Source organism: Pseudochaenichthys georgianus, chromosome 6, assembly GCF_902827115.2.
Source record: "Pseudochaenichthys georgianus chromosome 6, fPseGeo1.2, whole genome shotgun sequence".
NCBI classification, from domain to species: Eukaryota; Metazoa; Chordata; class Actinopteri; order Perciformes; family Channichthyidae; genus Pseudochaenichthys; species Pseudochaenichthys georgianus.
Window position 1 is genome coordinate 32,067,595 of NC_047508.1, and position 26,624 is coordinate 32,094,218.

At 39.1% G+C, this 26,624-nt stretch overlaps 3 protein-coding genes across 4 annotated transcripts; all 3 read left to right on the plus strand.

Annotated features, from left to right (window-relative positions):
• The first annotated feature begins 268 nt into the window (after positions 1 to 268).
• Positions 269 to 1,418, plus strand: rpp25a (ribonuclease P and MRP subunit p25, a). Its single transcript, XM_034085994.2, has one exon. The coding sequence runs from the start codon at positions 595 to 597 to the stop codon at positions 1,258 to 1,260; it is 666 nt and encodes a 221-aa protein (XP_033941885.1). The 5' UTR covers positions 269 to 594; the 3' UTR covers positions 1,261 to 1,418.
• Positions 1,419 to 2,766: 1,348 nt separating this feature from the next.
• cox5aa (cytochrome c oxidase subunit 5Aa) lies at positions 2,767 to 9,146 on the plus strand. Of its 2 annotated transcripts, none has more exons than XM_034085904.2 (5): positions 2,767 to 2,920; positions 4,165 to 4,281; positions 8,309 to 8,430; positions 8,542 to 8,663; positions 8,751 to 9,146. In XM_034085904.2, the coding sequence occupies exons 1-4, from the start codon at positions 2,848 to 2,850 to the stop codon at positions 8,653 to 8,655; spliced, it is 426 nt and encodes a 141-aa protein (XP_033941795.1). In that variant the 5' UTR covers positions 2,767 to 2,847; the 3' UTR covers positions 8,656 to 8,663; positions 8,751 to 9,146. The 2 variants fall into 2 exon arrangements, with proteins under 2 accessions (XP_033941795.1, XP_033941793.1); XM_034085902.2 differs by having other exon boundaries at positions 2,769 to 2,920; positions 8,542 to 8,659.
• Positions 9,147 to 11,192: 2,046 nt separating this feature from the next.
• LOC117447669 (AT-rich interactive domain-containing protein 3A-like) lies at positions 11,193 to 23,130 on the plus strand. Its single transcript, XM_034084484.2, has 9 exons — positions 11,193 to 11,532; positions 12,212 to 12,826; positions 17,816 to 17,890; positions 17,974 to 18,046; positions 19,096 to 19,279; positions 19,763 to 20,001; positions 20,908 to 21,177; positions 21,279 to 21,368; positions 21,756 to 23,130. The coding sequence occupies exons 1-9, from the start codon at positions 11,506 to 11,508 to the stop codon at positions 21,893 to 21,895; spliced, it is 1,713 nt and encodes a 570-aa protein (XP_033940375.1). The 5' UTR covers positions 11,193 to 11,505; the 3' UTR covers positions 21,896 to 23,130.
• The last annotated feature ends 3,494 nt before the right edge of the window (positions 23,131 to 26,624 follow it).

Below are 26,624 nucleotides of genomic sequence, written 5' to 3' on the forward strand. Positions count from 1 at the left end.
CGTTGACAATCGAAACCAAATCAGTTGAAACAGAGGATTGTTTGAACTGCACGCCTTGTTTAATCTAATTAACTGAATGTTTATTCATCCATGTAATTCAAGCATCCACATGGACAAATAAAACCTCTGAGCCCTTCAGGGTTCAACAAACGCTTCCTTCAAATACCAACAACTACATTGTGAGTGACAGACATTATTAAATGATGTGTGTGCCTTTAAGAGCCCTATGTCCCACTCTACATGTCTCTCTCTGAGCCTCATATGTTTGTTGGCATCAGCTGTCCTCAGTGCTGAAAAGAGCAAGGACATCTTTTCCTTCACTTCAATGGGATTAGAGGAAGAAATACCCTCTTCCCACTGCTGGCTGTCATCGCAGTGCTCTGAAGACAAAGAGGAGGAGATGCTGTATGGACAGAGGGCAGAAAGAAGAACAGGAGAAGACTGAAGTTTGGATTACAAGGCTGACCAGTTTTACATTTCTTATGCAAAATGGACAGAAAACATGTTTCTGACCTTAGGGGAGGTATGCAACTAATCCGAGGCTGCAGGCTCAGAAACAGCATTCTGATCTGTTCTTTAACTGCTTTTTAAACCATGAGTGAACCCAGAGGTCAGATGCGGAGTTCAAACGCTACAAGCAGCTCCTTAATGGAACAACAGTCTGCTTCCCCCGACCCTGATGTCCCACCTTCATCTTCGTCTTCAAAGCTTGGCCAGAGCAACTTCAGGAGAGTCAGCCGCACAGAGGACAGCAGTCCATATCCGATCCCTGGCCTAGCAGCTGACATCCTGCACATGCGAGTGAAAGAAGGAAGCAAGATCCGTAATATACTGCGGTTTGCAACAGCTCGCATGGAAGGGGAAGGGGAAGGGAAAGGGAAAGACAGCAATGGGACATCGCTGAGACAGGTGGTCTTCACTGGCTCAGGAAGAGGAGTCACCAAGACCATCACTTGTGTGGAGATTCTGAAACGAAAAGTTGGAGAACTCCACCAGGTGTCAAAGCTCTACTACAAGACGGTGAATGAGGTCTGGGAGAGTCCCCAGCAGGGAGCCCCAGGTATAACCATGCAGAGGACTGTCCCTGCCATCTGTATTCTGCTCTCTAAAGACCCTCTGGATCCCCAGGAGCCTGGGTACCAACCCCCCCAAACCAAGAGTGTCCCCACAGAGGACGCAGAGAGACTCAGAGGTCTGATCAGGCCGGCTCACAGTCCCTCCTCACAGCACACAGCCAAGAGAGTCTGTCTGGGTGACTGAGTGTAGGTCCCTCGTGAACGTCTGTCAAGTCCAATTTATACAAAAATATCCTCTGAGGAGGAGCCACCGGACTACAGAGCAGCTTCTTTTCTCAGGCTGTATGGCTCTCAATCATAAAAACATTTCTGTGTTTTTCTTATGTAGTATAACAAGACTACAAATGGATTACCTTGTATGGTACATTGAAAATAAATTAAGATTTACCAAACGGACAAACTGTATTTTGTACTTTTACATTGTTCTTTAAACCTGAATGACTTTGAATTTCAATTTCGATTTTGAACTACAGCCTGTGGAATATCTGATAATTTACATATTAAGCTTGATCAGGGGTTTATTTCATTATGTCTCTTTAGCCACGTTAAGTTTGCTTATAATATGAAATAATCATATTATATTATAATACTATAATATTTCACATCCAGATGATCAACATTAAGGACATTCTCCTCATCATAATCTACAATATTGCATCAATATGCAGCTTCACTGACAATGAAAGAAGTGATGGTACTCTGAATGATATGTAGAAATCAGAATCAGAATACCTTTATTAGTCCCACAGAGAGGAAATGTACTTTGTTACAGCAGAAAAAGAGCCAAAGACAGCTTAATCGTCGTATGCTGTGCTGAAGCGCAATTCTGTATTCACTGTATTTATTTATTATTATCTGTGTATTTATTCCTATTTATACATTTCCCATCTATTTACCTTTATTTTTGTATCATTTATTTTGGTACATACTTCTGATAAATGTGTATGTAACTGACTGTTTTGCAATCTGGTTAGACCATCCTTAAATTTCGTTACACTGTGCTTGCATTTTTGTAATGACAATAAAGTAATCTAATCTAATCTAATCTTAATGTTATGTAGAAGCATGCATAACAAATAAAAAAAATAATAATTAGAATATAATAAAGAAATGGGTTTGCATGTTAAAATGCGTTTTGAATTTTAGCATTGTATGTGTTCACATGATGATAACAGCAATATAAAATAGTTACTAGTCATATATAGTATATCAGAGATCCTCTCATACAAAAGGTAAAATACAAACATTGTTGTTTGCGTCAAAATTCTCTATTCTGGTTTTTACTTTTGTGAAATTATGTATATTTTCATGGATCAACCACAATGTTTTGCTTGAGGATTAACTTTCATAATGATGATGTTCCTTCCCAGGGATGTCCCCTTTTTATGATGTTATGGAGTGTATATATCTTGTTTTGTTTGATAAAAATCCTGTCATGGAAAAACACTTCATAGTAGAGAATATGACCTAGAGGTTTCACTTATTTAAATATGGAAACTTAACATAACAGCTGAATTGTATGTTTAAGGGCTTGACATTTCAAATATTTTAATTAGAATAAAACTGAAAAATCATGAAAAGGCTGTGTACTTTAGAACATATTTTAGGGTCAATGTCATGGTCAAAGTAGGTCAACAAAAAGAACAATATACCATGTATGAGCTCTGCAGTCTGCACATGCGCAGAAGGGGGGCAGCGTACGTGTCGAGCTAAAGCCATTAGCTTCCTCCTTCAGACTCTCCCCGGTGTGTGTAGCTGGCTGTCCCGCATCATGTTCAGAGCCGCCGTCCGTCTCTCGGTCTCCGGTGTCCGGAGTATCACCCGTACACAGCCGGGATGTCAAGGTATGTGCTCATTTTTAAATGTAATTTTGTAACTCTTAAAATGAGCCCGGGCTGAGACGGAAATCATGTGTGTCCTCACGGCTGAAATCGCTAGCTGTAGCTAACCGGTGCATCTACCAAAAAAACACGCCGCGATGTCAAATGTGACCATGTTTTACTTAGGTTAATTAATCTTTCGTTCAATACTAGCAGTACCCAAACACTCTGAGTAAAAGCTGCTGTGAAAATGTCCCAGTGTTGGGCTTGGTGGTGTCTGTGTCCTTGCTTTGACCCAGTCGGTGAGGCTCAGCCCGGGCCTGTGGTTCTTCTGCTGATGCTAGCTGCTAACTTGCTAACTTCTTGTTAAGCCTTCCATTCACCACAGCGTTATTGATATAAATGTACGATGATTTCAGAGGTGTGAGAAGTACTCAGATCTTGTGCTTGAGTAAAAGTAGAAATATCAGAATGTAGGAATACTCCGTTACAAGTAAAAGTCCTGCAATCAATATGTTACTCAAGTAAAAGTACTAAAGTATTAGCATCAAAATATACTTAAAGTACCAAAAGTAGAAGTACTAATGATGCAGATTAGCCCATTTCTGCACAATATAGATAACATGTTTTGATTATAATTATTGGTGCATTAGAGTGTGATCAAATCTGTTAAAGGTAGAGCTAATTTTAATTGCTTTGTATACTGCAGGGTAGCTTGTGGATTGAAGTAAAAGTCCCTAAAAATTGTACTGCTCTGATTTCTACACCTGAAGTGTATTTACAAAAACAATAGCGGAAACATAAATGTCCTGTCTGTGTGTCAGACTGCCTTCCTGCTGGTAGGTGTAGCAGCCAGGTCATATAAGGACGCTGGAAGAGAGCCAGCTGCATAACATTGCTCTGTCCTTATTCCACTTCACTCAGTGTAGATACATGCCCTTGAGTGTATTTGCCCTTCTAAGCTACCTTACACAAGCTGTCATTGTGAATGCTTTGAAAGGAGATCACTATTTCCATATTTGTTCACATTATATGTGTCATTTTGGTTTGTTATGGCATGTTGGACACACACACACTTATTGCACATCAGAGTTTTTCAATGGAGGGATGTTTGAGAAGTATTCACTTATTCGAAGTAAGGTAATCAATGACAGAGGGTGTTGTATGCTGGACAAATTGTAAAGCCTCGTGAAGCAAATGTGTGACATGAGCTTATATAAATAAACATGACCTAACCTGATATGTTAAAAACTGTTTACATCACACAGCTCTTTTGGCCTCGAGGGGTTACTCGCATGGGAAGCAGGAGACGGACGAGGAGTTTGATGCCCGCTGGGTCACCTATTTCAACAAGTCAGACATTGATGCATGGGAGCTGAGAAAAGGTAGGTTTGATAGTTTGAAAATAAATCTGTGAGGATGACTGCCTAAGGAAGATATTACAAGAGAAATGCCTTACTTTGATAAAACCGTTTTTTGCTTATTATTACTCGACACATTTCACAGTATCATGTATTGTAGTGAGATTAATAATGTGTAAGCATTATAAAATGTCAACAAGCTTGCTTATTTTATTTCCATAAGATTAGCACTTGTTTTGTGAATGAGCATAGTAGCGTATCATTTGATGGGAGTAACAGCTCCTATTCAACACTAGAGCCCGCTATCATTGAAAGGTTTTTCATACGAGTGCAAACTTGTTTAAAAAAGAAACCAAAACAATATATTTCCATTACCCCGTTTGTGAGGAATGTACACATGTTGTTCTACTAAACACTTTTTTATTTGAACGAAACAATTCCTAACTTGTCAAATTAGCTTTCAATGTGAGCTGTCGGTATTTCGCAGTTTTTAATACATCAGGCTACAGACACCTGTTTGTTGGTACCAAAACCTGTTGAGATTTGAAACCTGGCCATAGTCAAAGCAATGCTTCCCCTACCATTCTGATTGTGAATGCAGCACATACTTCTTAATTATTATTTTGTAATGTGTGAACACTACAACTACTATTGTGGCAACAGAAGATAAAATGATGACACTCTGTCTCCGAGTGTTTTTAACAGCCGGGCAGGTTTTATAAGATGATAAGCTTGCAAACACATTAACCCTGCACTTCCTGCATCGTATTTCATCATCCTGGTGGTACCTGAGGCTAGGGCTGTACGATTATGGCAATAATCATAATCACGATTATTTTTGGTCAATAATTGATATCACAATTATTAAAAACGATTATCCATTTACCTTGAAAACATCAATTTATTGAAAAGAAAGATTGAACAGTATGTTTTTAACAGTTGATTACCCTGAACTTTAAGTATAATTCAACTGAAAAACCAATACAAAAAAATAATACAAAAACAAATGATTACATTTTTCTTTTTTTTAATAAAAATAATAATCGTTTTATTTCGATTACGTTGTTTTCGTAATCGTTGCAAGCCAAAATCGTAATCGAGATTAATATACGATTAATTGCACAGCCCTACCTGAGGCATCACAAATTCTTTCAATGCAGGGCTATTTGACAAACTTATTGGAAAAGACCTCTCAAAAAATTAGAATACTGAGCTTATGATAAACGGAACCCTACAACAGGATAGCTTAGCCGTGGCCAACCATTTTAATACTTTCTTTATTGAGTCTGTTTCAGAATTGGCCCACAGTTTCAATGTAACAAAACCGCTTCTTGCATTAGCTGATGATACAAAAGTGTTCAAACTCAACTGTACAAATGAGACTAAAGTGAATAAAATAATTTCCACCTTATCAAATTCTAAGGCTAAAGATCACTGGGGACTAGACACAGTATTTATAAAAAATAAAAATAAAAGGACTTGGCTAGCTCGATCACCTATATTACAAATCAATCAATAAAAGATAATACATTTCCATCAGCTCTTAAAACTGCTATTGTAACACCAATTTTTAAATGTGGCAACATGAAAGAAGTAGGCAACTATAGACCCATCAGTATTCTACCTGTTGTCTCCAAAGTAGTTGAACAAGTAGTCGCGGAGCAGCTGGTGTCACACCTAAGCTACAACAACCTACTCCATCCTATGCAGTTTGGTTTTAGGACCAATTATTCTACTGAGACTGCATGCTGCATGCTCCTAGACAAAGGAGGGATAGTTGGAGCAGTGTTCCTTGATCTGCGAAAAGCATTTGACACAGTAAACCATACCAAACTTTTATCAAAACTCAACAATTTCAACCTGCCAGTTAGCACAATACAATGGGTCAGGTCTTATTTAGCTGGTCGTTCTCAATGTGTCCGTATAAATGATAAACTGTCAGAAACTAAGCCATGCTCAATCGGAGTGCCACAAGGCTCAATTCTTGGACCGCTGTTGTTCAGCATATATATTAATGATCTCTCATCTTTTTGTGAGGATGTGGACATCCAGATGTATGCTGACGACACGGTGGTTTACACTCATGGGAAAGATGCTGAACAGGTTGCCTCCAAGCTCTTGTCGACGCTGCACAAAGTTGCTCAATGGTTAAATTACTCGTGTCTTACTTTAAACACTAACAAAACAGTGACCATGTATTTCACGAATAAGAAAAAAACAACCACGCATCCACAGCTTCGTGTGAATGGTAAAATAATTTAAAACGTCAATGAGGTCAAATACTTGGGAGTGATCTTGGATGCCAATTTGACTTTTGAAAGCCATATTAGAAGCATGACTAGAAAGCTGAAATATAACATTTTCAAATGTAAACATATAAACTCATTAACCATAGAAGCATCGAAAACCTTTTTGCATGCCATGATACTATCACATGTTCACTACTGTATAACCTGCTGGTCCCAAGCAACTAAGACTGCTATGAGACCACTTGAGGTTCTTTATAAACAAGCCTTAAAAAAAGTTATGGATAGAAAGTCATTAAAACACCATCATTGCAATATACTGTCCAAATACAAACTGTTCAGTTTTGATAGTCTTGTTCTGCTTTCCCGAGTTCGATTGGTATTTAGAATCATTCACAATTCTACAACACCACCGTTGAGGGGCTTTTTTCAGTTTCGCCGTGAGCAGAGTTGCAGAAACTCCAGATCTGCATCAAATGCAGATCTAACCATCCCTCTGAGGCGCACTGCCTTTGGACGATCAGCATTTTCGTTTACGGCCATCAAGCACTGGAATACTCTTCCAGTTGAACTTAAAACCTGTACTGATTTTAACTCGTTTTCCTATGGTGCTAACAAAATGATATTAAGCAACCAGTCATGCCAACATTAATTACACTGTAATCTGACTTTATTTAATTTGAACTGTATTGTCATACTATATCTTAGATATTTGATTGAAGTGTATTAGAAGTGTACTAAGTATTATGTTCGTAACCTGAATTTAAATCAGGCTTTGTAATTATTTGAGTGACCGAGATCATGTAAGTGTATTTCAAGTGTACTATGTATTAATTTATTGAGCTGTACTTAAATCAGGTTTTAAAATTGTTTGACTGATAGAGATCATGCAATGTTATTATTTGTTTATTGATTGTTATGAACCTGTCTGAGGACCACAGATGGAAATGAGCTATTAGCTATAATCTGGCATATTGCATCTCTTCTCTTTGCTGAGATTAATGTTTTTGTATGCATGGTCCTTCTATAAATAAATAAATGTTTGGTCTGAAGAGAAAACACACAAGGGAATGGATGTTTTGGAAAGTGAAATGGGGAACGGCTCATTGATCAGGCTGGAAACATGCAGAAATGCCTCTGTGGTCTCCGAATGGTTGAACATGCAACGTATGCAGGAAGTAGTGTTAGAAACGTGATTGGTTTGCAGTTTCACATTGAAAACATTCATAGGCTAATCTTGTACATTCAAGAAGAAAGTAGCGACTATATTTTGAAGTTGATCTATTTATATAATATGTTAATTTAGTACTCAGTACTTTCCCTGTCTGTGGCTCTCAACTCATGGCTAACACCACTCATGTACACCTTTTTTTTATATACAGTTCACTAATGTAGAGTTTCATTGTTAAAACAAGCTAAGTAATTTTCTACAACTGCGGGCACTGTCGGTTTTTAAGCAACTCATTATTGAGTTAACATTGCAATATTTTTCAGGCATATATTAATACACACAGCTTGAGGATGGTGTGGGATCAACTCCCCTTATGTTCATCGTTATAAACAAATATGTGGAACAGTAACTGCCTAACTTACAGATAAATACGATACAATTGATGAAACGTTTACTACAGATAAAATACTTTTTGGTAGAATCAATTTATTTTTGGTTTTGGTCTTTTAACAGGATTTCCTCAAATATGCAAAATATGGAGTATGGCTGGCCTCAGGAAAGAAATTCAGCGTATAGTAAAAGTGTTAATTTCCTCACTGTTCTCCAATTTACCAGTTGTAATTCCTTGTTTCAGGGATGAACACACTGATTGGTTATGATCTGGTACCCGAGCCAAAGATAGTGGAGGCAGCTCTGAAAGCCTGTCGGAGGCTAAACGACTTGGCGAGCGCTATCCGAATTTTGGAAGCTGTGAAGGTGAGAGATAAAGGGCACCTTCTGTGTTTAATTCAGGGAATATTGCCAACCAGCATCTTTGCAGCTGGAGGACTTGAGTTAATGATTAATGACCGTTTGACATTTCCTCAGGATAAAGCCGGCCCTCATAAAGATATCTACCCGTATCTGATCCAAGAACTGAAGCCAACATTAGAGGAGCTTGGCATCTCTACACCTGAGGAGCTTGGCATTGACAAAGTGTAGATGAGTAGGTATTCAAATCCTCTATTACGTCATGTTTTTCCCTACCCATTTTGTCATACAAGTGCAATCTAACATAAATGTTTGTTTTATTTCAGATGTAATGACGGTGGATATCCCCAGGACACAGAACCCTTGACCTAACTGTTTGCCCTACATGATACCTGTGATATTTAATTGGGCCTTTTATTAAGTTATTTTGCTTGTAATATATTCATGAATCTGAGTGAGGGTTACTCCGTACTTTGGGATATTTTAAACGGTTTGAGTACTTGAAGCATTACACTCTATTCATTACAAGTTGCTTTAATGGGGAGGAGAGCGTCACTTCTCTGGTGGAGTGTGTCCGGACATCGTGTGACAGTCACCGTTTGCCACCAGGGAGCAGCGTTTTCAAATGAATGTCAAAATCATCCAACTGTATCAATCTGCATTGCATCTGTTTTCATTTCAGGGAAGATTTAATTGCTTGTAAAATAAAGGTGTTAACATGTCGGATGCTTTTATGTTATTATTCAAACAACTGAAATATCACACTAAGGGAGCCTAAATATGACATCTAAAAATTATTTTGAAGTTTTTATTTTATTTTATTGAAGATCAGGCAATTCTAACACCGAATGGACCCTGATAGATTATATGTGTATTGGCGAGTTGTGTTTATATTTGAGATGAAAGGTACCTTTGTATAAGGTTAAGCAAAACATACTTACAAGGTGTATTGGTTAAACTGAATAATAGGCTTCTGCTAAAGAAAGAAAGTAGTTGGACAATTTAAAATGTTGCCAATGTTTCTCTTTCTTTTTGAGCAAAGTTTTAACCTGAATCTATGGCAATTATTCGTTTGAGCAAAACTAGTGCAAGAAAATTCAAATGTTTTAAACAAGTCAAAGGTTTTAAGACTATGGAGTAAAGCCACAAAGTTGGTTAAAAAAAAAAGTAATTTTTGCCATTTTCTTCATCTCAGAGACTAGACAAGTGCAATTAAAACGTGTGATTAACTGGATAAAACAGGAATGTATCCTGTGTTAATAGATATTGTTCATGCATTTTTTTTTGCATTTATTCCTGTCAAAAAGACACTCAAATGTTGGGTAACATTGTACCTAAACAAAATATCAAAGGCATGATTTGTAGTCGATTTCAGAACATACACATTATACAATTTGTTAGATTAGAGTGTATTATTTGAACTATTTTAGCTTTATTGAAGTTAAACCTTTGGTTAAAATAATGGACCCCCTAGCAGATTCACTCTGTTATTTGCTGTTTGAATAAATTATGTGATTTGTTTTTAAATTGAAGCGTCTAAAACTCTCAGAAAAAACCTCTTGAGCTTAATGACAGACTGAAATACATTTTTTGACTTTAGTTTTTGCTCTTATCCTGTAATTAATCCTGTCATGTCACCCCCATCTGCTCAGTCTTTTTATAGAGTGGGTGGGAGTCACTTTAACCAAGATTTCCAGAACTGTCACATGTGGTATTTGGCTGTTTAAAATAGAAGCAGATGTAATGCTTGCATTTAGAATCAGTTTTCTTGCCAAGCAAAAGATCCCTATGTATACTGTTTAAGCTCCAATAAACCAACTATTACTGATTAAATTAATCTTACTGCAATATATATTATTTAATGTCAGTTATTTTGAAGATAGACCAAATTGTGGAAATGTAGAATATTACATCTGCAGTCCCTGAAGCAGATTACATTTGACAGCCAGTTCTCCTCTGTTAATCCTGCCTCAAAGAAAAAAGCAGAGTAACTAATTAACCATGACTTTACAGCCAGACTTAATTTCCATGCATGTGTTCTGCTGTGAAATGTAACCCAACAGGCAGCCGTGAAAAACAAACACTGTCTGTGGTGGAGAGGTCAGCCCCAGTTTGCAATGTTAATGAATGAGCTCCACATTCAGAGGTGGAATAGTATTTATATATTGCACTTAATTAGAAGTACCAGAGTGTAGGAATACTCCTATAGTCATGCAATACAAATTGTACTCAGAAAGTATCAAAGTATACTTAAAGTACCAAACGTAAAATAAGTAATTATGCAAATTGTCCCATTTCAGAATAATATATCATGTTTTGATTATAATTATTGATGCATTAAAGGGTTTATCAAAGCTGTTAAGGTGCAGATCATTTAAATTACTTTTATACTGCAGGGTAGCTTGTGAATTTTAACCCCAGGTGTAACTGAAGTCTTATTTAAGCGTTGATTATATTTCACATCAATAATCCAAATCTGAGTAATTCAATGTATTAAATAAATGTAGTGGAGTAAACACGATTGACCTCTGAATTGTAGTAGAAGTAGAAAGCAAAAAATGGTAGTACAAATACCTCAAAATTGTACTTAAATACAGTAGGCTACTTGAGTAAATGTACTAAATGTAGTTCCCCTACCACTGTCCAGATTACATTTCGTATTATTTTTTTCTGAATAGAGGTCGTGTTGCCTCAATAAAACCACACAAGTGTATAAAGGATAATAGCAGTGGGTGGGATTTCGGTGTGAAGTGGGAGGGTAGCTCCACAGAAATGCAGGAAAGAAACCCCTCTTTACGAGCTTTACACACGGGGCGGGACTTTCATTCATGTGAGTTGGGGGTGTAGGCCACTCAGTCAAAGACAATCAGAGATGTTTGAGTTTCCATGCGCAGTGACCAGGGAAGTAAAGCGCACAGCAGTTTACCCCTCCTCCAGCTTCGACCTTTTTTTCGGCCTCCACAACCACTAAATCACACTTGATCCGAGCAAGCTTTTTCTGATTAAAAAGAAAACTGGTCATGCGACGCGATTTATTCCTGCCCGAGGGAAGAAGGAAAAACTAGATACGACCTGTTGGCGATGATGGATTACTCGAAGGCGCAAATGGTGAGTGTCGACGACTGCTGGGCTGCGACCCGTGTTTGGTGTTTGTTACAGTAACAAAGCAAATGGCGATTAATGTAATCGTTTTAGAAACATTTGCACGCTTTCAAAAGCCCATTCGCTTTGGTTATTAGGAGTGTTTTTGTGATTATCAGTGTAGTGCGTGTGTTCGCGTTGATCTGCACTGGGAAATTGTTGTTTTCCCATTAATAAAATCGACTTGTGAAAAAAATCCCGAGTTCTTGCATATTTAAGTAGCTTTTAACAAACTGAGGATACAGGGATCTAAGTGAGGAGCATTTTGTATCCTGCTACTAATTTATTCTTAGTTTAATTCATGATTTTTCCTGTACATTTTCTGTTAATTATAGTCTCAAACCATCAAGCTTTGTTTCACTTTAATCCACATATGCTGGGCTTTCTGGGCCCGAGACAGCCCCCCTCTTTTGAAAAGTTTCAATTTACCATGTCAATTTGTTTTTATCAGAAGATAAATATACATAGGTTTGTTCAGACAATAGTGTTTAAACAACAATCTGGGAAACAAATAATTAGCCTTTTGTATTTGTTTAATACATGTTGCCATTAACATTGGATACATTTCTGCAGCATTTATTGCAAAGCACCCAATCAAACATTTCCCCAATTAATTTTGAGATTTTATTTGTTTTTCTGTGCATAGTCAAGCTTCACTGAGGAGGGGAATTCAGCTGGGTTTCCTCCGCCTGGTAATGCTGGGGTGAAGCTGGAGGCGGTGATGGAGCAGTTGCAGAGACAACAAGAGGCCAAACTGGGGATGAATCTGCAGGAGAAACATCTTCTTCACGCCCAGCTCCTCTTTGCCCAACACGCTGCTGCAGCCAGGGCCTCTGGCTCCAGACTAGACCCCGCATTATTTGGCAAACCAGATGGACAGACTTATCTGGCAGCTCAACAGGCTTACAACAGCAGAATAGATCCAGATGAGGAAGATGAAGACTCAGATGAGGAGGAGCAGGAAATGGTGGGGCCTGAAGGGAATGATGACATGGAGGAAGAGGAAGATGATGATGAGGAGATGGGGGACGGGCCTCATCCACAGGCGAAGAAGCCGTGTCTCCAGCAGGTTCCTGGCTTCCCCTTCGCTCCTTATCCCACACCTCAGGCGTCCGCTGTGAAGCAAATGTCCCAATCTCCTCCTCCAGCAGCAATAAAAGAGGAGCAGGAGGAGACGGAGCTGCTGTCTCCTGCAGGACAACAGGCCTTCACCTCGCCCAATGGCTTCGCCGACTGGGGCTTTGATGAGTCGTTCAAACAAGTAAGTTACCTTTGATTTAACTGCATGAATAAAGGCCATATTGTTGTTCTACGCTGTATTGTTTTCTATATTTGGCAGTGAGGGGTTTCTCTTTAAAAGATACAGATATATCCAAAATAAAAACTCTGTCCACTGTTGGATATATTCTAGTGATTATAACTCTATTCTGATGTAGTCTCAACAAGAGAAAACTGAATCTGTACAGAGAGTCAATTAACTTCTGTATCTCTCCATGGTACTTGTGTGTTCTCATTCCTATTAATAATTATTGACTTCTTCCTGCTGTGTCGCCTCCTGCGCTCTCACACATGTTGGGGGGGGGGGGGGACGCTTCCTATTGGCACAATGCCTGAGTTTGATAGTGTTTAATTACTCGGCAGTCCAGAGATCTCTCCCTCTGCTATAGCCCGTGTCTCACACTTTAGAAAACACACCCTCGCCACCGACTGAGCTAATTGGTCTTGGCTGTGGTCCAATCCTAACTGCTCAAAGCAGGCATGACAGAGATGAAGTTAAAATGAGAGCAGGGGATTAATGAAATCGCCTCAAGCGTGTATTTATGGCTTCAAAGGTTAACTACTGTAAGGAATTGCAGGGTAGGGGGTGGACTTTTCTCTCACTGTATCAGACAGATCTCCTATAGATGAGGCCCAAAGCTAGTATTTACGAGTATGTTTTCAACAGATATGTTATAGGAAACAGAGGCTCCCGTCAGAGACTTTTTCTACAAGCAGCATGTGATTGGTTGTTCTGTGTGTGTGTTCCCTTAAAAGGCCCCACTTCAATACAATACATTATGATTAATGAGGCCTGTGGCCAGAGGACAGCTGGGTTAGTGCCTCACAGCATACCAGCAAGCAACTACCCATAAAGTTGACTTACAGTAGTTTCAGTGGAGCAGAATGGGCTTTTTGGTATTTGTTTTGAGTTTTACGCATCATTTTCTTTGTGATATATCACATTTACTTGTTGCCTGAGTTGTGGTAAATCTTCTCTATGATTTAAAAAGGTTATGTGTACATAAGGCCCTTCTAAAACCTCACAGGCTCACAAACCTTGCTGCTGACGTAGCTCAGTGGATAGCTCTGCATAATTTAACCGTTGCCTGGCAACACTTAATGGCAGCTTAATTCAACTGCAAGTAATCAATACATTATATGGCCACTGTAGTGAGAATTGCATTTCCTTTTGTCAGACCAACACACAACACCTGGGGCAATGAAGAGCATTTGTCCTGTTTTAATTAAAGCACAACAACAAGTTCTGAAAATAATTTAATTGTGTGTGTGTGTGAAATGGTTAAGGTTATGTGTTTAGACGCTTAAAGCACAAATACCTCTCTGGAATATATACTAGAATAAAGGTATTTGAGAAGTAGTAGTTTGACATTAAATGAAATTAGCGAGCTGATTTTAAAATGGTCTGAAGCCCATTACCACAGATTTGTTTGTTTTTTAAATGCTGGGTTTTTTTGTACAGTTGATTTTAAAGCAGGACTCCTTCAGTGGTTTGAATTGAGGCGGTTTTATGTGACGTGATTATAAATAAGTTCTGTTTGTTAGTTTGAAGTAGGGCCTTGCGCGAGTTAATTGGTGGCTGGTTGAAATGGTTGTAATTATTTACTCTTAACCTCTTTTTACTTTTTAAATCAGTACCATCTCCATAATCCTTTGTAGTGTTGGGTACAAGCCTCCCCATGCTGAGCAGCCATTGTTCACTCCTGGTGTGCGGTCTCACTGTACGCCATTAAATGTGGAAAGGGCGGGGATGAATGGCTCCCGTTTGCTCTCATTCCCAGTCCACAGCCCAGCAAGGGGCCAGATAAATGATCCTGACCTGTTCGGGTGACTAATTTGGCTTAATAATTTGATTTGGATTAAACATTTGGTCCCCCTGTGGTTACATGCCATTAGGAGAGGGATCCGTTTTCACTCTTGCTCTGCAGGAGCAGCTCAATGATTTAATGAGGCTCATTATAAGAGGAAGTTACCGCCGGGTGTTTTTATAGGACTAGATTTTAAATCAAGTGTCATTTCTTTATTTTTTCATCTTGACTGTTTGAACAGACATACTTAACATTACTACTTTGTGTATAGTTTTATGCATAAACCTGATTATTTAAATGTTATTGAAATACACAAACACAGTAAACCCTAATAAAATCTGGCCTTTTTTAACAAAACAAAAGAAACCTTTTCCTGACCTACATACTGAATACTATCAGGATTCCCAGGGCTGGATGTGTGAAAACTCTGTCAGCAATTAACTGAGAGCTCTTTGTTAATAGAGCCATAGTAGGTCTCACTTGCTCATCAATAAGGGGGGGGAAGGGTTTTATTTCCATCTCCTGGTGAAAAGACTGGGATGTTTATCTACCTTCACATCAATAAGCTTTGGCTGGGGGAGTAGAAGTCCTTTATTAGAAACTCTAAGCTGAAGCCATTAGATGTGTCAACAGCTCTTCCACCACAGGGGCAGTTTTATCTGTAAAGTGAAGACATACAGATATGCTGTTTAACTAGAACAACAACTAACAACAGAAAAGAAAGAAACATTGGTATTTATTTACAGGAGTCCATTACAACAGTGATTTTCAACCAGAGGGTATACTTAATTCTGCAAATGTTCTTCTGGAAAATGTTTTAATTGAAAATAAATGACAATTTGTTGAGATAATGTCATCAATTAGCTGTGCTGTATGGTTCATGGTTTAAAGGGTAAGCTAAAGTAACAAATACTTTGGTACCTAATTAGCAAAAAGAAATGTAAAACTGGTTTAAAGGTCAGCTACAAGTAATATTTACGTTTTTCAAATGGTTAGCTAAAATAACATTTATTCTGTTGGGTTAAATAGTAAGTAACCAATAAATGGTTGAAATAGTAAGCTGGATAAATGGTTTGAAACTCAGCTCAAATAAATGTATATATATATATTTAAAGTAGTTTATAATAAAGGATAAATGGTTAAAATACTGAGCTAATACCTCAACAAATGTATACATTATTGAAATAGTAAGCTAAAGGGCGACTGTGGCTACGAGGGAATGCGGTCGTCTTTCAAGCAGAAGGTTGTGGGTTCGATCCCAGCCCATGCAGTCAACATGTAAGGTGCACTCTGTATGAATGGGTGAAGGACATATGTAAAGCGCATTGAGGGGTCTTAAAGACTGGATAAAGCGCTATATAAGTACAGTCCATTTACCATTTAACAGTAATGAATAAACTATTCAGATAGTTGGATATAGTAATGTATAAAAGAATAGTTAAAGTGTTGGTTTAAAATACATTTAAATGACCTCTGGTTGGGCTTTGGGTGTACATGTGACAACAAAGGCTGTGAACTTCTGCTTTACAATGTCCTGCAGCTGTCTGCGTGTCAGCATTAATATACGTATATAATATTGTTTTTCTGTAAACAGTTGGACTGGAAGAGAGATTATTGCATCATGTTTCTTTGTAGCTCAAACGGTAAATTGTTATGGGTTTTAAACCTCAATCAGATCGGGTCACCACACTTCAGATTTAGTGAATTCAATAATGTGCTTTTATAGTAAAAATTAATACATTTGTATCCAATCATTACGTGACATTTTAACAAGGCAAGACGATTAAAGACAAAAATTGTACTTTAATAAACTAGGGTGACAATTGAAATTTATCAAATCCAAAAACGTGGGATGTTGTTGAAAACACACAAGCTTGTTTTAGTTAAAACATTTTCACATAAGACATCAAATGAATGATGTGTGGGCCCCTGATTTATATCCAACTGTGACATTTCATAACATGAAACAAGGTCCACTATAGTACCTAAATGAATGCACTGCAATGTCAGTTTTGAATGAAGACCGAAGGAATAATATGAAAAAAGCGTCATCTACTTAATGTAATTGTAACGACAGAGCGTTCTTGAGACTGTCATACTTGCATCATCGTGCAGCTCTCGTGGGCATTGGCAGAACAATAACATCTCAGCAGGCCTTTCCACACAGTTGCACACACACTGCCCTTTTCTCACATTTTTAACCTTTAACTGTCTTAAGGAGGGGGCCGATGGACGAATAACATGTCTCATTAAACAACCTAATGAGCCCTTCCATTAATCCCCCTTTACTGTGCCCAGCTCTGAATGGACCCCCATTTGTTAAATATCAGACAAAATAAGCCTTTTTTGATTACCATAGGTTTGTATTATGTGTTGTAGCAGCAAAGGGACATCAAAGAAATACAGATACATAAATAAGTGAAAAAAACCCATTGTAAAGTATCTAAAATAAAAATATAAACCAGACAAATGTTAACTCTTTATTATGAGGTAGTAAAAGTGATGTGCAATAATGGTGTAATTGTGGCATAACCTAAAATTAAGAATATTATGATAACACCTACTATACATTGGAGTGATGTATATGATTTATTTTGATACTTACAGTTTGTCTATTCATTTAGCAATGTGATATAATACTAACAGTACATGATGTAAACAGTATGACCGATTACCATTATAAACTACAGGACTGTTAGTATATTTAAAAAAAAAGATATATAAAATGTATGTACAGTGTAAAACAATATGTGTAGTAGTGAAATATAAATAGTATATGTAGTCTTTGTACACAACACCAGCAGTTAACCCTCTTTTATGCAGTGAGCTGTGGTTTCAGGGCTGGGAAAAAATCAGGCTTGAGCATGAGGTGTGTAGCACGAAGTCCAGAGTCCATGAGGGTCCAGGACAAATAAAGAAAACCTTCAAAAAGAAATGGTATCTCTCCGAGGATACACCCTACCAGTGTTTCTTTGATTTACATAATCTTGTGTGTCTATAGCATGTCTTGTGGGCAGTATTTGAACCATAAATAGTAAAACGCCATATCTACATACATTTTAACCCTGAAAATGCAATCATTAAACTGGTCACAGTGCGAGGACTCAGGACAGTCTGGAGGACAAACTATTCACTGATGTGTGTGTGTGTGTTTTTTTTTACAGAGAGGAAGTGCCATCTGGGCTGAGGAGAGTGATGGAGCAAAAGTAAAAGCTGAACCATCAAGGGACTTCGCCAAGGTCAGTACATTTTGTAGATGTGTTTCAACAAGGCTGACATTATCACACACTAACATTTGCCATTGGTTGTTTTTAACTTACAGCTTTATGAACTTGATAATGACCCACAACGGAAGGAGTTTCTTGATGACCTCTTCATCTTTATGCAGAAACGAGGTACGGTTTTACAAAATGTTGTTGTTTTACCTAGGGGAAATCTTTGTGATGTCAACATTAAATAGACATAGTGGTGGTGTGACATTACACTGCAAGTGAACGCAGCAGACCCTAGTTTAACTAAGATGGAAAGTTAATGAGTTACTTCAAAGTGGCGGATGGCACAGTCTGTATTATGAATTGGTGATAAGAATAGTTTTTTCTTGTGTCCATAATAGCATGAAAAAACCCTCTAAAGGTTGAATCCTTACTATTCATATCAAGTAAAGACTGTCAAATAAGTGTTAGGTTGCTAAATAATAAAACGTATCATTATAATTTCTACGTTTTTTATGGAGGTTAAAATAGCTTCAAATATTCTTAGTAGCTTTTCATATGTTACAGAAATCTAGGAATGTTTTAATCATTTGAAAACAGCCTTTTTACTCAACATTATCTACAATTAGCTATAGAAATGTGTCTGTTATACCTTGATGATTTGCTGTATACTTTTTGTTTACATTTCCTGTCTATTTGTCTACCAGCGTTAAGTACTTTATGTTAAAGACAGTTATGCAGAATAATTTGGTCCAATTAAAACTTTGAAGTAGATGTAGGAATCTTTATTCGTTTGTGCAGGTCAGGGTCCCTGCAGTGCGTGCATGTGTGTGTCTTCAACCAAATAAATCTTGTTTCTACAACTGTTTGTTAGCCCCCTCGCTTAATTGGCTTTAGTCCAAATGGGGATTGAAAGGGTTAGCCATCAACCCTGTGATTGGCAGGCACTGCTGGCTCTAAAATCCCCCTTCCCCCCTACACTCAAATCAATGCAGCTACAGAGTTGTGGAATTACCCCCACCCCCATCCATCTGAAATAAGCTTCATTATAAAAGTCTATCCACACAGATTACGCATGCTTAATCGTTTCACCAAACATTTAGGGCAGACCCTTACCTGCTTTAATCTGCTATTGCCCTCCTCCTGCTTGTGCTCTCCCTACTTTTACAAGGTCACTCATGTTTCATGCGAACATCTCAGGATTTAATTTAGTTATCCTCTCGTTCCTCCAGGAACTCCTGTGAACCGCATTCCCATCATGGCGAAGCAGGTGCTGGACCTGTACCGGCTTTATGCTCTGGTGACAGAGAAGGGAGGCCTGGTGGAGGTTATCAACAAGAAGATCTGGAGGGAGATCACCAAGGGTCTCAACCTCCCCACGTCCATCACCAGCGCAGCCTTTACGCTCCGCACCCAGTAGGTGTCGCTTTCATTTGCAACAGAAAAGCTGAAAAGGTTGTTGACTGCTGTTCTCTTGAGGAGGAATAAATGGGCTAGAAAATTAGTTAATGTTTTTTTGTTTTAGGTTTGCTGTACTTGAACTAGAAGAATTGATTTACTGTTATTCCTGAAAGGAAAAAAATGTGTTTAGTTTAAATAGTTTTGTGCATGTCTAGTCTACATGGTAAAGTAATCAAAGTATGTCAATGTTTTTTGCTGATTTAAACGCTGACATTTCAGTTATAGTTTCCACATTTCTCAGTATTTTGTACACTTGGTGAAATTCAAAGAACGTGCAAAATATTGATATTTTTGAGTTAATGGTCTTTCAAGTTAAATAGTTTTTTAATAAAAAAAAGTAAGTGTATCAAATATAATTTCTTTAATACCCAGGTTATTTTACAATTTTAAATAGTGCTGCTATAAATCATATGACTAATCTGAAACATTTCCTTGCAGGTATATGAAGTACCTGTACCCATTTGAGTGTGAGAAGAAGGGCCTGAGTTCTCCAGGTGAGCTGCAGGCTGCCATCGACAGTAACCGCAGAGAGGGCCGACGCCCGAGCTACACCAACAGCTTGTACCGCTACTCCCCCTCCCCGAGCTCCGCTCAACACCGCCTCTCTTCACCCACCATGCAGACTACCCCGAACGGCCTGAATTCATCCGCCAGCCCAGTTCTGAAGAGAAACCCAGGTAGGACATATGAGAGTGCAGGAAAACGACAATTGTTCTCATCACAAAGAGAACCTGCTGGTAATTGGATGATCCAGCTTCCACCAAACTTCCAGGTCTTATACTTGATTTTAGCATGTTTTCTATTGTTTAACACATTACAAATCATCCTGGTGTTGAACCAGGTGGATCCTCCTGCACATTTAGGAGATCATTTTTTCCCCCAGTATTTATCGAGGTAACCTAGACATTATTTATCAGGCACCCAGCGTCAGCCTTGCAAGGGCTTTCTTGATAAAAAAGCATTGGGATATTTACATTGGATTTGTCGAATGTTGCAGAAAATGGGATCTGTGGTAGACGCACCTTAATGTTTGAATCAGCTGGATAAACACATGTTAACACTACTTGTATTACATGTCACTTGTTAGACGCTTTTATCCAAAGCAACTCACATACTCAATACTGTGGACAATCCCCACAGGAGCAATTTGGGGTGAAGTGTCTCAGGGTCACAACGAAATGCTGACTGCAGTGGGGTTTGAACCTGTGCTCACCTGATCCGAACACCAACGCACTATCCACTGCACCACACGCCTCCCCGCCCGCCCGCCCTTTATAATAATTAAAGCGTTAATGCAATTTGTAGAAGTGAATAGCTAATATAATCCTATAAACAAAATACCTGATGGTCGCATTGTACCCAGCTAAAATAAAGGTGGACTCATGTAAGCTTGTGTTATCCACACCAAGCAATAACTCATTAAAGAAACGATTCATTTCAAGGTAGCCCGGAAGTGCTCAAATGCGAACTCATTTCAAAGTTAAAGACTCATTCCTATACATTCCATTTCCTTTGCCTTCTTTAAACACTTATTCTAATTTCATGACACGTTTAAAACTATTCCCACTGTGATTCCCAATCAGATGAGATGCCTACCCCTGTGATGCCCGGCAGGCTGCCCATGGCTCTGGCCCTGGGGCAGCAGCAACAGCTGGCACAAGCTGCCGCGCTGGAGAGTTTCAGAGAGAGGCTGGAGCGCAGCGCTGGAGGAGCCGCAGCCGACGGGCCAGAGAAGAAGATGATGAGGATGGCCGAGGAGCAGCAGCGCCTCATGCAGCAGGCCATCCAACAAAACCTCCTGGCCTTCGCTTCTCACTTCAACCCCATGAATCTCAAACTTAACAATGGACATGGTGAGTTGTCTAGGCTGTGATTGTTATACTGGCTCTTTCATTACTTAACATGATTTAAGGAAAGTTTATTAAATGGAGTATTTTATTCCCCCCCCCCACAGAGAACAAACAGGATATGTCTCTGAGCATCTCCAGTAATGGAGCAGCCAGTATCAGTGTGTCTGTGGAGGTCAATGGCACAGTTTACTCAGGTGAGCGATACCATTTAAACAGGGTGTATGCCTTTTTTAGTGCTTTTTAAATTCCCCCCAAAAAACTGCTACACCTCTGTCAGAAGATAAACAATATACGCCTACAGGCTCCTGTACACCTCAGTCAATAAAATATCCTATTATGTGTCTTTTAATCCGTACAAAAGCAGGAGATAAACTACAAATTGTGGTTGAATAGGCGAGAATGGAATACAATTTAATTTTAATTTAACTATGTCATGCCTTGGAGCAGTGATTTCCTCACAAAACCTGTACTTTTTCACTTTTATCAGCACTAAATTGTTCCTCAAACTTGACTGAATTTCCTAATTTGTATGTTTTTGTTTTGTTTTGTTTTTTCATTGTAATCTGATCTCTGCATTGCAGGAAAGCTGTTCGCCCAGAAGTCGGCTGCTCCTGCGGCGTCGCAGGCTGTAAATCTGGCAGGAACGAATGGTTTCAGTGCCATGTCCTCCTCGCATAGTCCCTCCTCTTCGTCTTCCACTTCCTCTAAGGGACCAAATTAAGCCTCACTTGACCTTAAATGTGTCCTCAGCAAAATTATTTAGCACCATGCAAACACTGTGTGAACTCTTAACAAAACTGCTGTCTCCTAGGACCCCTCTAGTTGTGCTAGTTGACTTCCTGTTTGTCTACTCGAGCAGTGCAGAAAGTCAGCCGTACCACTTCAGGAAATCTATAACTTTTACATTATTTTTACAATATAATGTGCTTTAAATAAGTTTTGTCAAGAGGACAGAGATGTTTAACCTCAAAGGCTTTAAAACTGACCATAATATAGATTCAGATCAGAGTTTACCTTTGTGCCTGTTAGATGTGTTTTCTTTTAAATGGCTTTACAAGGTTTGTTCAGAAGTGGGTTTTGACTTTTCTTTGGTTTGTCAACTGCATTTATGTCTAATTGTCCAACAGTTCTGTAGCTGCCTTTTTCCATAGCCATAGTAGAACAGTATGGTTGCCAAAATGCAGCTAATGAAGACCAAAAAGCCTTAGCTCAATGTCATAGCTCAATGTCATAGCTCCTGTCTGTAACTGTTTTACTGGAGCCATTTTGTACCCCTTTTAGTTAAAATTTGGTTTAACCCGACCGAAAGCTCATAGTTTAAAAGCAGCTTTCCAGGTTTATGTATAAAAAAAAAAAAAAATTGAGAAATGTTTTGCAGGTTGGATTTTTGTATGTTTTGTATTGTGTTTCATTTTGTCTTTTTTTATATTTAATCATTTGGCTCAGCCTCAAATTAATTTCAAAACAATGATTTCAGGTCAGCTTTGAATCAAAGGCAAAACCAGAGAGACGGTTTTGCTGAGAATTATATGTAGGGTGGAAGTGGTTCAACATTTACCTCAATTGACTTTCCATGTTGGTAAGTTTCTCGGGAATTTCTTCTGGACTCAGGAATGTCCTTTTGGACTCATCACTGTTATACTGTATCTTATAATATATATTGTTGTGTTTGCATTACTGCAGAGAATGTATCACTAATGACCTCAAGCTTTTGACAAGTGCACACTGAAACAGTGCTACCTCACTCTTCTAGAGAAATATGCAATGCTTAATGCAGTGTGTTGGTTTAGACATCTGCTGAAATGGACTGTATGTGGACAATCAAGTAGACATATCAATCATGCAAACAAATGTCACTGTGAACATCAGAAAGCAAGGTGTATGCTAAACTATTTTTTGATCTTTGCTGAACGTATTTCTTGGACATATGGCCATAATAAAACCATCTTGTGTGCTGTAGAAAGACTGTTTTTTTGTTCTTCAGCCAAGTCATTGTTACCTTTGGAAAACCCCTGCATTTATGGGCTTGTTTTATCATGTTCCAATAGAAGTTAGCCTTGCGGTTGATAATGTTTGTTTAAGATGATAAAATTGTCTAGTCTTTTAATAGACGTGTCAGCTTGAAACAATCCTAATAAGTAGGTAAGCATTTAATACCTCGTCAAAAATCTCAACACAAGCTCCACTTATTGGCTGTTGACTGATCTTTAAACTGCATCTCACAATCTTCACCAGTGACTGAAATGATGTTTGATGTCACACACATTGATGTCCAGAAATGAATTTCTATGTTTAGATGTATGTAGGACATTCTAAAACCTGGTTTGCCACCAAAAACCCAAATGGTAGAATGTAAATGTGTCTTTATTCAACTGATTGTACTTGAGTACTTTCCATTTAATTTGACTTCACACTTCCAAACCAAAATGCACTATTTACCCTGCATATCAATCAAGGGTTTACATAGAAAACACATGGATCATTTTACAAATGTAATGCATTGTCGTAAATTAAACGCATTATCAAATAACTTTTGATATTTTAAGTATATTTTGCTAAAAATAAGTATGCACTAAATACTTTTTCCACACTATAATAATTGAGTATTTTGAATTGCAGTATTTCTAGTTTTACTCCAGTAAATGATCTGAATACCTGCGCCTTTGCTGGACAGTACATAATATAATATAAATAATGCACAAGTGAGTGGCCAGATGGGGGTAGTATTTACTCTGCTATAAAAAAACGAGACCACCAGTTCAGGGGTCTTATTTATCTGTAAACATGCACATGTATCTGTATTCAATGCATCATCTCTGCTTTTAATCTCTTTAGCCAAGAGCATGGACCAGTAAACATGCAGTATTTTTCCCCCCTGTCTTTAATCTTAAAAGTCATTTATATTTTCTTCCTAATTGAGACCGTGGTGTTTTTCCCACATAAGTCTATCAGAAGTCTACTATATTCCTACATGGAAGAGGAAGAACAGAAAGAGTCTAACTAATGGAGATGAGAGCTCACGGGTCAGATTGAACAGGTTGTAGGATTTAATGTGGGGAGGGTTATTCTATAACACTGCTGGATGGCATCTGGAATCCTGTCGAAGAAAGATGCTACAGGCACAATTCAGAGGTATTATCAGATGATATCTCCGCCCACTGCCCCGCCAACCAGGGCGGAATAATACTCGTCAAGTCGCTCTGCAGATGAAGGGATCACTGTCCTCGGACGATGACTGGAATATATTGTCAATGTGCAGGTTTTATTACTCAAAACTGAAACGTGTGTTTTAAATAGTGTGATTTTGTTGTGCCTTTGTGTTTCTGGCACACCCAAATAATGGCATAGATTGCCTGAAACAAAATCATGTGAGGGAGATCTCCAGGACTGAAAGCCAGAATGTGGTTTAATAAGCCAAACAAATTATCCTCTTCACCGGGACCTCTTGGCTTCTACTTGTGGATGTTTTAAAATAGGCTCTGACAAACCTTCAGCACTCTGTTGGCACCATGCCTTACCACGATGAGGAGCATCCGGGTCAGCCTCTGTGGCAGTCGGTGCTGCTCTTCTGCTGTAAGGGTATGATCGAGGGCATCATGGTCATACTCTTCTTCTGGCTCCTGGTGCAGGTCCTTTTCACCAAACAACTGGAAGGTATGGCCCTAAAGGATAAGTTCACAGTTTTTATGATTCTAAATTAACATCTGCATGGTCATATTTGTACCAATACAAGTATGCGGTACAACGTTTTTAGGCATGTGAATATTGTTTTAAAACCAGTTTGAAAATAATGAACTACTCCTTTATCAGTTAGTGTGAAATCTTGTTTCTGTGCTTTAAGGCAAATCATGGGGTAAAATAGAATGTCCTATAACATGTAATTCAGGGTGAGTTTCTGGACAGTTTCTGAACCATCTGATTTAAGTTATTATTCTCTCTTTTGTCTGCAGTTCACCTCCAAATCCTTCTTTTGGTCGGACTGATAGCTTTTTGTCTCAGTTTGTGCCTGGGATGTGTCCTGTGCTGGAGAAGTCATATGAGTGAAGTGAAAGACAAAGATGCTATGACTTCAGTACCGGCTCCTGCTGAACCTTTGACCTTTGTCCAGAGCCCGCCTCCCTCATTGCCAAGGCAGCAATACGAGGAGCTGGACGGAGACATAGTGGAGTACCCCTCCACTTTCACCAGCCCTGCCCCTTCGGTGTCTGAATTGTCCTCTCTGCCATTCTCTAAACCAGCTAGAGCTGCCTCTGAACAGACGCACCAGCCAAAGTCTTATTTCTCCCTGCGTCGCCTCAACACAACACCACAAACAGCCCCCCTTCACAAAGCCATTGATCCCAGCCATGCTTCCCTGCCTGCATTTCCCAAACTGGGACAGTTGTCCAAAAAATGTAAGACTCTGCAGAGGCGCTGCATGGTGACTGGAGATAAATTATCTTACAATGAACACAGCCGGCTCACTGGCCCCAGTGCTGTCTCTCCTTCAATGCCTGAAGGACGAATCCCACTGGCTCAACTGAGCTATGGCTCCAGTGCCAGCTGCCAACAGCCAATATCACCAAATCCCTGCCTCAATTTCACTATGGCTTTCTCTCCAGATCAACAAACCCTGGCAGTGGCTGTGCTCTGCCTCACTGGGACGCCCCACAGGCTGCAGGATGTGTCTGTGCTGGGCAGCCTGCCGCCTCTCTACCCCTGTCCCATACAGGCCTCTGCTCAGAGCAGCCTCAGCCCAGACACCCACAGCCTGGTGCTGCTTTTGAAGGTGAGCTCTGTGAAGGAGCTTATGAGGTGTGTCCTGAGAATAGCCATATACACACGGGAACCTCCCAGCATGAGACGCACCACGCTGGCTGAACTGGAGGCTGAATGTGGAGGGAGAGACTGGGGATCAGAGCAACAATTTCACTTCACAAAAGAGCTCGATCTAAACAAGTGGAGGACAAAAAAGGTACTGGTGTGTTGAACTAAAATATGTGAGTATGTGTAGACTTCATTAAGATATAGAGCAGAATAACCTGTAAGGACAACTATATCAAAAACATTGCTGGGCCCCTTTCGAGCATGTTTACAATGCATGTTTAAGATGCATGTTTGAGATTAAAGGTCAAGACCTTTAGGGGCCCATGTGGGTCTCGGGGCCCAAGGCAAAGTGTTGCCTGTTGTGCCCAGTTGGTAATCCAGTAGAAAGGTCACAGTTAAATGATCTGCTGAAACGTGCAACAAGCGGAAGACATGGAGACAAACAAAAAGCTGTATTTGTCAGTATATAAAAAGACGATGTTTCCTGTGGTGATTTATCTGAATGTTGTACTCTACAAAGCTACTGCACTACACATGCTGCATGTCCTGCGGATCAATGTTTGTCTTTCTGCTCTTTGACGGCAGAGTCTGATATCACATGATGCACCGCCCTGTAAAGTGCTAGGCTGTCCTCCACAGATCTA